General features: G+C 45.3%; 1 protein-coding gene across 1 annotated transcript; it reads left to right on the top strand.

Annotated features, from left to right (window-relative positions):
- The first annotated feature begins 437 nt into the window (after window positions 1-437).
- Window positions 438-13,302, top strand: DACT2 (dishevelled binding antagonist of beta catenin 2). The gene is given in 5 exon segments (XM_064708601.1): window positions 438-595; window positions 598-1,064; window positions 6,412-6,544; window positions 7,957-8,244; window positions 10,726-13,302. Coding segments are annotated over 5 exon segments (2,784 nt in total). The 5' UTR covers window positions 438-498; the 3' UTR covers window positions 12,525-13,302.
- The last annotated feature ends 715 nt before the right edge of the window (window positions 13,303-14,017 follow it).

Below are 14,017 nucleotides of genomic sequence, written 5' to 3' on the forward strand. Positions count from 1 at the left end.
CCACGTCCTGAGCCCTTCAAATGACTTTAGGGGGGAATGAACTACATATTGACCTCACAAGACAGAATTCTGCCCTGCTTCCAAAGTGATAATCAGCAATTCATTACAAGACAGCGAACTTGCGCAGTGAGATCCCAGTTGGGTCGGTTTCAGGAGAGCAAGATGAGTGCCATTGTGCCTGGCAGGAGGCACCACCAGCCAGAAGGAGAAGGGATAGAGTCACAAGCGCCACGTTCTTGCGAGGGAAGCCTTGTTATACCCGCGAGCTCTCTTCGCACCATATCCTCGTATCACTTCAATTTACAGCGGCAGCATTAGGAGGACCGGCTCGGCTCCAGTCTCCGCAGCATCTCCAGGGACCGCTCCCGGCCGAACGGGCGCTCTGTGCCGGTTCGCCGGCCCCTGTCTCTGCCAGGAGAGGGCGGGCACCCCATCCCTTTTCGCTGCTGGGGCGGAGGACGAGGCGCGGGCAGCCCCCGGGCAGAGGCAGGGACAGGGATGGGGCAGGCAGGAGCCGCCCCCGCGCGGGGCGGAGGGAGCGCTGGGTACTGGCTCCTCGCCCCGCGTATCCACCCGGGAGGTGGCCCCGGCGGTGCCTGAGCCGCAGCTGCTTCCCTTCGCTCCCGCCCTCCCTCTCTCCCTCCCCCGTCCCCACCTCTCCTCCAAAACCGCAGGAGTCGCTACGGCTCCGCTTCACTCTCTCCGGTGCCAGCGGCGGAGGGGGGCGAGGGGCCCTCAGCGCAGGCACGGCCCGGGGCGGGAGCAGCCCCGCATCGTCCCCGCCGCCCCCCTGCCATGGCCGGTGTCGCGGCCCAGCGCTGACGATGCTGCTGGGCGCCCCGCGGCCGGGCGGCTGGGATCGCAGCCGGGTGGGCGAGAGGCTGCAAGCGGCCCTCGCCGGCCTCCAGGAGCTCCAGGTGCTTCGGGAGAAGCAGCGGGAGCTGGTGCGGGCCGCCCTGGCCATGCCGCAGCGGCCGGCGGCGGGCGGAGAACAGCAGCCCCTGTCCACCCACAGCAAGGAGCACCGTCTGGAGGTCACCCTCTCCGCCCTGAAGGAGCAGCTGGTAAGGGACCGCAGTGCGCGGGACGCCGCGCTGCCCGGCTCCGTGAGCCCAGCCGCGGTGCCGAGCGCGGCGGACGGAAGCGCCCCTGGGCTGTCAGACACCCGGCTCCCCTTCGGGAGCCGCCGGCGCCGTGCCGGCACCGAGGGCGGGCGGGGCGCTGCAGCCGCGGCCCCTGCGCTGCTCCCCAACGCCGGCCGCCGTTCCTCCGCGGGCAGGGGCGGTCGGGCGAGCCCCGCCACAGCCGCTGTAGCGGGCGGGCGCTGCCGCGGCTCAGGCGAGGCTCGCCCGGGCGGCCCGGAGCGGGCAGTGCCGGCGGCAGGCGCCGTGCCAGCGGGAGCGCTGGGGAGAAGTTGTTAACCCGGCATCGCTCATTCATCGGAGCCGAGGAGTAGGCGATGATTAACTTCAGTAACAGAGCGCTCAGCTCTCAGTGGCAGCAGCCGTTTGCATAGGAGATCAGAGACACGCGGGCTGGGATACACCTGCACAAGCGCTCGGGGCTTTGGGTGGGTGGGTGCGCGCACACCTCTGCGCCTCCCCCCGGGAGCGCGCACCGCTGTGCGCCAGCGGGAGCCCATCCGCCGGGAAACGCTTCGTGGGACGGCAGTACTTTGTTCTTTCCACGGATTGCATGATCAAAAGGGAGGAATAACTGAATGCCAGACCTTGTATTTGAAGTGCTGCACCGGCCACTTATACAGAGGTTTTTTTGAAACTAAAAAACAATTCTGATTTGTAGCTGTACCGAGTTTCATAGCTGAGACGATAATCAAAGGGTAAAGGGCTTTAATCTCTAGTATAGGCAATTACACACTTCAGTAAACTCAGACTTAATTCAGAATCCTTTCCCTCGCTGTACTGGTGCAAGTCTTGGCCATCAGTTATCCATCAGGTGTGAAAACAGAGGGGTTCACTCTCCGTAGGCAGCTTTCTCAGGCAGCCCCTCAGGATAAAATGGGCTTTAACCTTCAGGGAAACCTAGCCACCACTGTGTGAAAACACAGCGACAGGCTTATCTTGATTAAATTATGAAAATACAAGGCAAGTGGACAGCCAGCCACTTGATTACCCGTCATTGATAGTCTTAAGTAATGGCTCTACTTTTTTTTTTTTTTTTTAATTGAGCAAAAGAATTTAAGGCATTTATTGCCTGTTTGAGGCCAGTGGGGTAACAGAATCACACAATGAGCTCTGGTCATAGGGACTGTACTTCTTTTCGTGTCAGCTGTCGTACTGTAATTACTCATTTGTTGTAATATTTTTCAAATAAAATATCAAAATAGAAGATGAATTTGTCAGGATTTTACTTGCACCTTACAAGGCTGGCTTTCCAAGAACATGGGAGAAACTAGCTATTAAAATGGAAGGAAAAAGAGGCTGCCCATTAATTGCTGCCCTTTAGAAATGTAGTTGAGTGGACTCAAGAATAACTCTGCACACCTCCAGAGAGGGACGGATTTCACCAGTAGGTGCCAGTGCAATTATAGGAAACGTGTCTCTTGGGATGCCTGGGAGGGAAGTGTTCATAAAGATTCAGGATGACTCAGAAGTACACAAATCCAGGTACAGGTTCTTCAGCAAAAATACAGTTGTGCTTGAAGTAGTAATACAGAGCTCTTCTGATTGACCCGTGGCTGCTGGAGGCTTTTCAAACTGTACTGTTCAGGCCTCCTGGTAGCTTTGTTGGTTTTTTCCCCCTGCAAATTGCAGATGTGTATCTGAGTAGAGGTACATACCTCAAGCTTCCTTAATAGCAAAGTAAACCCAGTTGAAAACAGGCTTTTCACAGTCATTTTAGAAGTAGTTCACTGATCTAGGATCTCAGTGACCACAGGCTGAAAACTTTCCCAGTGACTCATGAGCAGTGTATTGCACTTAAAACCCGTGAAAGTTCTGTTCATGATTGCAGGAAATGAAGTTAAAATTGAAAACAACAGAAAATGCAAAGCGCAGCATTACTCAAGGAGTGATGCATCTTCAGCAGCAACAACAACCGTTGTTGTTGGCCCATGGAGGGTACAATGTGTGATGACTGCTCTCTAAGCTTTCAGATTGAGAAACTCATTAACAGTGTAAATGTAACATTTCCTTGCAGTGCACCTTGCTCCAGATTTCAAGGAGGACTGTAGCCCTGAGCTTAAGTGTAGTCACAGTTTAATTCATAAAAAGTTTGGTACTCACAACATAGAATGAGAAAGCCTTGTCAGCTGAAAGTGGCTCAAGGCATCTTAGCAATGGAAACAAGGCAGATAAAAAGTCAAGCCAGGCTTCTTCTATAATGGTAGGGTGAGAAACAAGAGACCAAAGGCAGAAACCTTAAGGACTTGATCTGACTACTGGGAATAATAGAGCAGAGACATCAGATGTCTTAGACTCCACGTGTGGATGCCATTCCAGAATCTCAGTCTCTTCCCCAACAACATGTACCAGAGACAGTGATCAGCTGGCCTTCTAGCACTCTGCTCTAGGCACTCTGCTCCCCCTAACAGTCATGCCCTTTTTGCCCTAACCAGTGGCTCTTTTTGGTGGCCAAGGTCGTTTCTGACAACTGCACATTACTACAGCACAGGCAGGGTCAATTCTGTAGCAGAAGAGGAGCAGAGTTAAGTGATGCCACCCACTATCAGAGATCCTGAAGGTGCTAAACTTCTCTTAGTCAAACATCATGGTGATAAAGAGGAAAGAGATGCAAATTCAGGCTAATGCAAAGAAAGAAATCCATGATTGCTGTCAGTGTAGGTGGATATCGAAGCTTGCAATATCCAGTATGTTCTCAGCTCTTTCCTCAGAGAACATATTTATAAACCTTATTTTATTTTATTTTATTTGAATCTGATTATTTTGTTTTGCAAGCTTTCAGGTGGTTTATGATGTTATAAAAATGTGAGAAGGGACACATTATACTGAATAGATAAAAACAAACAGTTGGTACCCTGCGTTTTACACAGATTTTTTTTTCCCTTTAGGTAATTTTACATAGAAGAAAACATCTTTTAAACCAGGGACTTAAGTGGGTGGTATGGTGATACTTCAGATTTGCCTCCCCAAAACTGTAGCCCGTTGATAGTACATGTTGTTTGGTCCCACACTGTGCAGTGTCCAGAAGTCTTCACAGCTGCATTGCCCAAAGCAAACAGATGACTTTACCTGTAAGGTTTTGTCACATGTAAAATTCATGTGGTGAATAGAGGAAGAGTGTATTTAGGGGTTACTGTTTTGAACGCTGCCCAGTGTGGGTATTGGAGCGATAACAGCTTGAAACAAACACACCGGAAAAGTCATTCTTATCCAAATGGTTTGAGGAATGCCTCTCCTCTTAGAGTGCAGAAGTAGTTAACTGAAAGATCAAAGCAGGGTCAGTGGCTGGAAACATGAAAACCCAATGGTGTGAGGCACCATAAAAGGGTTAAAAACGATGATGTAAATTATGTGTGTTGGTTAAAATGCTGTGAAAGCGCAGACAGAACCTGGAGGTATAATAAATAATGTTTGAATACCTGAGAGCCTTGTGGCCTCTCTGTCATTAATCAGAAACCACAGACTGAGGGATTGGCTGGCAAAACATTAATCATTAAGCAATTAATTCCAGCCCTCAAAACAAAACTTTGTGATTTCCTGAGTAGGTGGGATTGAAGAAGGCATGGCATGGTTTTGCTTTTTTACCACAAAATAAAGAAGTACTGAGGAGGTCATACATCCATCATTCAGATGGAATAGAAAATCTCCTTTATTATCCATTTCTTCCCCTCTTTTTTGTTTATGTGAAACAGGAAGAGGGAAATCAGGGAAAATCACTCACTGTGGATTTCCCTAGGAAGCAGTAATGAGCCTCTTGAGTTTAAACCTTTCTAGATGTGTGACTCTAACAAAAAGGGCTTTATTTCTTGTGTCTTATATGTTCCTCCAGTCCTCTTTAAAAGCATGTATAAATAGATTTTTTTTTCTTCTCAGCAGCATCACCAGCCTCAAGAGTTCTCTTGTGAAACTCAGGGCATCTGTTTTGTTTTTCTTACAATTTCTAATAATTTACTGATTACCTTAGGATCTCAGCTTTTTTTTCTTTTAGTATTTATAGGTATGGAGAAACCTATGCAAATGTTAAAAAACTAAATAATTCGTACAAAAGGAAGGAGGTAAAAACATGTGCATACCAATCTTGATTTTCTGTAGGTCATTTAATTTTAAGATACTTTAATTGGTTCAAAGGACACAGATCTTTTTATTTTTATATATTTGAGGTTGGAAATGCTGCTAGAGCTTCCACTTGTGTTTTTAAATATGAAATGGACACATAAAGAAGAATTTTAATAATGTTTTTCTTACCATTACTGAGTTGAAACCCATCCCCCTTGAGGGCTGAGCAATCAACTTCAAGACACCACCTTTCTATAAAGTAGTGTAGGATGGATGGTGAGGTGTGATATAATTAGAAGCTGCCTAAATAGTGGCAGGGCTTTAGATAACTTGCCAGGTGCCACGTGAGAAGTTTGTGACAGAAACCAACTGTGGTTCTTTGGCTGGTACCTCGCGCCTGGCCATCTGCCTTGCCAAGCTGACGGCACAAACAGTGGGGGAGCAACTGCAGGAGCTGTTACCTCAGATCAGCCTGGTCACTGGCTGCAGCAGGCAGCACGTCTAGTTGCTGGCTTCTGAACGATTATTCATCATTTGTTTTAAATACAGTAATTTCCCCACCATATTCAAATGCCACCTTCTCCTTCCAGGAAATGGGTGGAGATATCTGGCCACAAGACAAGCAAGGAAAACCTGCAGTAAAATAGATGGCACAATTCTTGCATTGTATCCTTTCAACTATAAAGATGTGTCATCAAAGCCAAGGATTTTACTGGAGTGGGCATGCTGCCTTTACTTGGTAGGGCAATAAGATGCCTCAGCCACAGTGGTTTTCTTTCATCTGGCAGATCTTAAGAGTCCCTGCAGACAATCCATAACATTTACATCGTCTTCTGGCTCAGATCCAGCATATGGCAACGTGCAGCGCAATAAGGATACGTTAAGTTAAAAGACTTCTGTCATATTTAGAGGTACAGTTCCTGCCATGTGTTTAACAAAAAAGCCAAAGGTTAAAGTACCTTCAGAGTGAGTTTTGAGAACATGTTTAGCTGGGCAGAAGACAATGTATGTGAAGAAACATATGAAGAAAGTATGTGTTTTGTCCATGTCCATTAGGTCAGTCTCATTACAGAGAGCCACTGCAGCAGTCCCTAGCTAAGGAAAACACTTCATGAGAGTAGAATCTTGCTGGCACAGATGGCTGAATTCATGCATTGCTGCTGAGATTCTGACTGTGATTATTCTTCATTTCCTCCTTCTTGCCTTGATTTAGTCTCGTTTGAGGAGACAGGATGTCGGCTTGAAAAGCCACCTGGATCAGCTGGACCAGCGAATAAGTGAGCTGAAATTGGACGTCAGTAAGACCTCCAGTGAATACTTGGATAGTGACAGCCGGCCCAGCTCAGGTAATGTGCACTTGGCTGTTTATTCCCAAGAGCTAGGAGAATTGAAGAGTGTCAACTGCTAAGCAAAACTCTCTGTATTAGTTGGTCAGAAATGGTGCCCCATGGCTGAAGTGGATAATAGTCATCTGGTACACCGTGGGCTCACAGAGCTAGAATTTTCCTGCAACGTTGATTTAGTTAGAAAGGGCTCACTCACTCAAGCAGTATTCTTTGTGGATTATTTAATATTTTTTTTAATGAACCTTGTAGCCACACATGGAAGGAGAAGGAGACAGATTTGCATATTAATTACCTTGTGCAGTGTAGAATGACCATTGGTAAAATGGCTAGACTACTTAAAAGAAGTGGAGACCAATATCAACACTCTGCTTGTATCCAGGGAGGATTCTGAACCTCACTAGGGCTTTGAAAATCACTATTGCAGTGCTCCTGTCAAATGAATTTATGTAGAAGCAAAACAGCACTATTAAAAGACACTGAGAAAAACTACCCCTACAGAGTAAAGCTCTCATGGACAGAAAGATACTGGGTATCAAGTTTCTGGTCTGATTCACAGAGTGAGCTGTACTTCAGACTTTTATAGCTAGGATGTCTGTCAAAACCGGTTTCTGTTATCTAGTCAAACACAATGAAAGGAGCTCTTTTAAACAGAATTTTTGCAAAGCCTCAAGTCTTCAGTGAGACAAGGAGATTTTTTTTTTTTTTTTTATTAAACATACAGATTTGTAGCCTGGTACTTAAAAGGCGTGTAAAAAGTGCAAGTTTCTGTTGTGTGTTTAAGTTCAGGAGTTGTTCACTTAGGCACAGTTCAAAAGAAAATATTCCTTCTCTGTTATAGAGAGGAATAATAAAATTTCATACTTTGAATTTGTACAAAGCCTTTTTTAATGCTTCCACAATTACTGGAAATTATCTCAATAGCTGGAGAGAGAAGGTAGTCTTCTCCATTTTCTGCCCTTAGACATTCCAGCTGTTATAGACTTGGCAGCTCTGATCACAGGGTAGTTTTGCTCTGTCCAATCCACTCAACTAATCCGTGCTTGTATGCACCTAGTACAAGTTACAACAGTGTCAGAGGGCCCTGTCTTACACCAGTTGCATCATAATCCCCAAAGAGATTCCCCAGTGAAGAACTGGGCATGACGGTGCAGCACTTCATCCCATCCCACCCTCAGAAGTAAGCAGGCATGTGTGTGCCAAGCTGGCTCAGGGCCTAAGTAAATATGCAGAAGCCCAGTAAAGGTTAGTTGAATTAAAGTGTACCTCTGCTAATGTTACCTTAATAAATGATAGTGAATTTGGGCTTGTGGCACATAGCAAATGAAGATCTATTTTATTCTCTGCACTTTTCTTCTACAGATCATGTTTAGTTGCTATAAATATGAAATATCCTATTTATTTTTACTCTGCAGGATTCTATGACCTGAGTGATGGTGGTTCTTGCTCACTCTCCAATTCTTGCACCTCTGTGTACAGTGAGTCCATCTCCTCCTCCCACACCAGTCTCTTACCCAGCTCTCAGCACCCTAAAGCAAGGCTCAGTGTGTTTGATTACCGACCCAAGTCTGCAGATGAAACCACTGTGCACACCACCAGCTTCCAGCAGCAGGGAGCCTATGGCAGCGATGGATGTCGGATTGCAGCCAGCAGAGATGTTTCTGGGACTCCTGCCAGGTCCAGACCAAGGCCAGTTTCCACAGGTAATTTTACAGCAGAACTGGGTACTTCATTCAAGAGAAGGGCAGATTTCTGGTTATTGCTCTTAGGACCTTGTTTAGTCATGTGTAATCAATATTTATTTGTCAATTTCAATACACAAAGTGAGAGTGGATCAAAATCACAGAGCCAAACCATTTACTGTCCCACTTCCCCATGTCTCCATACTCCAGATACTTTTAAACAATAACAAATAATATAATTAATCAATAAAACATATGTGGGTGAGACAGGAACAAAATATTTGGGTGAGACAGGAACAAAGGGTCTATGCATTTAGAAATGGAAAAATACTCTCTGAGATAAAATTGTAAAGACATATTGAGATATTTTTTTTAAGTTTCAGTATTTGAAATACCTTGTGTGAAAGTGCAGGGATGCATGAAAGATTTCAAGTAAACTCAAAATTCCCTATTTGCACAAATTAATGTTGAGTCACACAATGACTCTTTCTCGTAATTTATGATGTACAATTAGGGACAAAAAATGCCAAAAGTTAATTGACTATCTAGGGAGCAGTCATGAGCCTAAAAATTGATCAGCCATGAATTTGCATCATACCTTTAACAAAATGGACAAGTCTGTTAATATTCTAGATCTGTTGTTTCCCTTCTGTAAAGTGACATTGTATCACTTCTTATCACAGCTTCTTCCATAGCCTCAAAGCAACCTGGTGTTAGAGTGATCCAGCTAGATGTGTAGCAGTTCCATTATAGAACACATTATAGAACACACACAACACAGGGAAGCTATGAGGTACATCATTTCAAGTACTTTGCCACTCTGGAATCATTCCTACAGCTGCTTGACCTGATCTTCACTCACCTCTGGCTTGGAACAGAAACAAAGACCACCTATTCTGTACTTAGATGTGTAGACACACCTGAAGGGATGGCAGTAATTACAGCATAAAAGCAAAGTCTTCTCGAGGCTTGTCAAAGGCTGGGGCTGAAGCTGAGCTTAATGACCCATGGCTTCCATATTCAGATTGGAGACATTTTTCTCTCTCAGAAACTTTCCTGCCTTGAGACATGTTGCTGAGACTCCAGGAGCTTTATGTTTGGTTTTTTTTTTTTATATAGACTAGCACAAAAAGGGATAGCTGATACTGAGCAGGCGTATGGGAGAGAGACTGCAGACCTTCAGCCCTTCTTCATGGCTAAAGCCTCTTACTGCCTTCACAGTGAAAACCAAAAGTAATAGGGTAGTAGTGGGTATAGCTTTGAAGAAACAATTCTTATAAAGTTGACTACATTGCAGGAAGTGAAGCAAGACTTTACTTCAGAAAATTGTCATTTGGAGAGAGGAAGAAATTTCTCTTTTCCTCTCCTTAGAGGAAATTGCAAGTACAGACCAATTGCCTTTTCTTTCATTGGCAAGCAGAAACCTTGCTGAGACATTGCAAGCACAAGGTGCTTTTGACTCCTTCCTGGTTTGTTTGCAAAAGAGCGCAGCATTACACACTGCCAACAATTTCCTAAAGAATTTTTGTTATGAAATTAGGTTGTTAGGTTGTCAGCCCAGTCTTTGTTGTGGCAGGTCTGTACATGGGTAGGACACTGCAGACCACCCCTGAATTTTGCGGTCTTTTAAAAGCTTGCTGTGACAGGACATAGATGGTCATCAAGTGACTGTTCACATAGTTTGTGAATGATGTGGTTAAATGGGATGGTTGAGTTCGTGATAGCATGAAGCACCCATGAAATTGGTTAGCTGAGGATTTGTTGGCACTAAAGTCTGCATTGTAGTACAGAGAAATCCAAGCTAACTGGTTCCAGAATTCTTGATCCCAGAGGTAACGCAGCACCATTGTGCTCTGTTGAATGACATGTCTGGATGGAACAACCTTTCTTCACACAAGAACACAGCCGCTCCTCTCTGTGCTCAGGAGATGCTGCTGGGAGAAGGGGGCTGCAGTCAAGAAGAGTAAATTACAGCAATCTTGACAATACTCCAAAAATAGAAGAGATAGGAGTTGGTGTCTATAAATGTAATCTTCAGGGACTACACTTCCCACGTGCCTGAGTAGTTAGCCTTAGATTTTATTCCTCTGTGAAAATAAAGATTCTTCAGTTCATTCTTCTATGACTTCTCTGACAAGAACTAAAAATAATCCCTTGGTTTTGTCTAGTTGGGTTCCTGCTGGTCTGTGACATTTTAGGACTTTTTTGTATATGCACGGATTTACTTTCTAAGTAAAAAATCTAAGTAGTACAGTTTAAATTTTCTGCAAAGGTAAAAGTTTTACTATTTGCATTAAAAGGCATTTTAAATTCTGTTATGCTTAGGTGATAAAAGCTTTAAAGTAATTCATTGACCTTGGAAGACTGAAATTACTTTCTTTATCCATACTACTGATTTTAGTAAAAGCTATCACATCTCTGATATATCACTTCTGGCATGAACCGGGTTGAATGTAATTGTCTATTATTTAATTAGGTTGTTTATTTTCATCCACCATATAGGTGACTTGGAAAGACTCATTCCAGCGGACACTAGATTTCAGAATGAAATGGATCCCAAATCTATGTTACCTTTGTGCCATAATGGAGACATGCACTTGCTCAGCATCGATCCTAAATTCCAGAATGACTTGGTCTCCAAGAACGGCATTGATGTGTATCCTTACCCAAGCCCCCTCCATGCAGTGGCTTTACAAAGTCCCCTTTTCTCCCTGGTGGGAACATCCCCAAAATCAGACTTCCAGGCTCCTCCCAGCAAACCTATGCCGAGTACAACAGGTCCCAGCTTGATTAAGACTAGGCCAACCACTGAGGTCAAGGCGGGGGGTTACATCAATAAATTGCTGCAGCTGACGAGATGCAAAGGGAGCAGTCGGGCTGAGGCCAGTGAGTGGGTCTCACCAAAGAGCCAGCCAGCTGCAATGCACCAGAGACTCATTATAACCCCCAGTGCCGGTGGAGTGAAAATTAACAGCAGCAGTAGCCAGCTGGAAAAACAGATGAGTTCTCTGGAGAGTAACAAAGCTGAAGGGAAGCTGTCAATAGAGGTGCCAGAGGGGGAGTGTGCCAAGCAGCAGGAGACCATGAGCTGTATGAATGAAGAACAGTCATCCACTCGGCCTGACACAGAGCCATCAGCTGTGAATAGTTGTTATCCTGCCAAGTCAGCAGCAAGGGGCTCTCCTCTGGCAGAAGAAACAGAGAGCAGCATGGAGCGCAGTTTGTCCTACTCACAGCTGTGTCAAGAGGACTCTAGCCCAGACACCTGGAATGCTAAAGCTGTCCCACCCAAAAAACTGCCCATCAAAAGGTGTGGCAATGCCAAATTGGCTTACACTGGGGGTCATGAACGAGTGGCACGAGCTGAGTTTGTCCATGCTCAATTTGTCCCTGCAGAATCCCATCAAGTCCGGGTAAAGTTTGCCAGCTCCAAAACAAAGGCAGTGAAGATAAAGAGGAGGAACAGTGAAAAGGTCGTTCGGCCTGGGAAGCAAGCCTTCTGCGTGGAGAAGGTGAGAGGGCCTCATGGGGCCACCAAGCTGCCTGTTGAGTGGAATCAGCTCCAAAGACCACAAGGAATGAAGAGCCTCATGCGGAGACCTTCATATTCTGGTGACATGGCTGGCAGATCGTGCTCAGAGTCCAGTCTGTTCCCAGTGCAGGTCAGGCTCCCCACTGTGCCGTCCAGGCCAGAGCTCTACGGAGCCTCTGCCAATGCACTGTGTTCCCTGGAAGCAGCTTGTGCAGACACAGGCATCAGGAAGAAGCAGCGCAAGTGGCAGTCTACGGTGGAGATCTCTGCCAAGGCCCCGCCGGCCGGCCTGGCTCACAGCTTTGGCCTGGGAGCGCCGAGGCAGCCAGCGAGGAGAGCCGGCGTTCTGCGCAGCGTCAGCACGAGGGCTCGCTCCAAGGGGCAGCAGCACGGAGATTGTGCCAAGAGCGAGTCAGACCACTCCGAGTACTCTGCAGAGTGCGCCTCCCTCTTTCACTCCACCATCGCAGAGACCAGCGAAGGGGAGGTCAGCGATTTCACAGCCAACCGGTTCGGGGACAGCGAGTCCAGTGAAGGTGACTGGGATGGCAGCAGTAACAGTAGCAGCCTTGCTCTTGACTATGATGAGGGGGATGAAGGTGAGCTGATTTGGCCTGAAGGTTCAGTCAGACAATCCGTGACTGTCCAGACCTCTTCCAAGCCTATTCCTCCAGTGCCCAAAATCTGTCGCATCAAAGCTTCAAAGGCACTGAAGAAGAAAATAAGGAGGTTCCAACCTGCCTCTCTGAAGGTCATGACTATGGTGTAAGGGAGAGCAAGCATCTATTTCTTACAGTGAGACATCCTGCTGGATGTCTATTTGCATTTGCAAAATAAAAGGACTTTCTTAAAGGAACTGTGAATAATCCCTGAGTCTGCACAAGGGATCTTGTTTGTTAATGGCTGAACATAAATGTCACTGTATGTAAATCCCTCTTTTGCCATTTATTCTGTAAATATGAAGCTCTGTGTATATTATGTGATGACTTTTTTAATTATCCAAAAGGGTCACCATGGTGAAAATGAAAACAACCTCCCCTGTAAGATTTTACAGGCAGGCCCTTGGTGGTTTTTTAACCATATGCACCCACAGAATCAGTCCAGACATAAAGACTAGCTAAGAAGAAAGTGTGCTTCCCTCTTGCAGTCTGACGTCTGTATTAACCATCTGGCTGTTATTGTGGTCATATGGAAAATCTCTGTTTCCTACAGTTTTATTTTATTTCAGCCATCCCATACCTTCTCCCAAACACTGGGAGGATGAATCTGTTCTTCCATAAAAACATAGTATGCTTAATCAAGAAGGCAAGTGTATTTGTGAATGAGAACAAGACTTCAGTTTGCTCTCTTTTTTTTTTTTTTTTCAAAATAGCATTGGGTTGTTTTTTCAACCCCTCTCTTTACAATGTTCCATGTTATTGTTCATTTGTTGAATGGATGAAAGAACATGAGGGCCACATGCCACAGTGTGTGTTTAGCTGGGACTGAGATAATGGCTTTGCCCCTGAAGTTGCAAACTCAATAAATACTATTTAATGTACTGAAAATTATGCTTGTCTGACTTTTTGATGTCAGAAAATTATTCTGGTCTCTGATATGAAATAGTTCTGTGTTTTTATGATCACTGTGCAGAGCAGTTCTTTTCTATATTCAGAGGATCACTGTAGCTCAGTAAGAACCAGGGTCTGCTCACCCTCTGCCTCAGGAAAGCTTTTTCAGCACCTCATTCTAAATGAAAGAATTTGAAAATGGTGGTTTTTTTGAGGACAGGGTAGTGTTTAACTGACTCACCTAAAGTGATGCAATTTTTTCAGAAGAAACTCTTAATTTAAAACATATATTTATGTATATGTAATGTGTTTTGAATGCATTTAAGGGCACTGATATGACGCTCTGTATTAATGTCTAAATTGAAGAAGTGATTTTGTGACTTCTTCACAAAATGAATTTTTTGTGTTCAGACAAGCAGTCCTAATTCTTTCCCCTGAGCACAGCAATCTGCAAGCTGAGCTGAAGTTCACCCTGAATTTACAAAAGAGCAGGTATTATCCGCCTGCCCTATTTCAGTGCACAGTCTGAGTACATTCCCAGCCTAGGAGATGTAAGCATTACCTCATTCAGCTGCTTGAACTGGATCTGAAACAAAAGGTAAGTGCTTTGCAGAAACTGGGTAAAAGAGTGATTGTTTACTCCAAGGATTCAGTAGCCAACAGAAATATTGAAAGACTACTTTCACCCAATGCCTTCTATTTGGAAGCTGTT

The sequence above is a fragment of the Zonotrichia leucophrys genome, chromosome 3 (assembly GCF_028769735.1).
Source record: "Zonotrichia leucophrys gambelii isolate GWCS_2022_RI chromosome 3, RI_Zleu_2.0, whole genome shotgun sequence".
NCBI lineage: Eukaryota > Metazoa > Chordata > Aves > Passeriformes > Passerellidae > Zonotrichia > Zonotrichia leucophrys.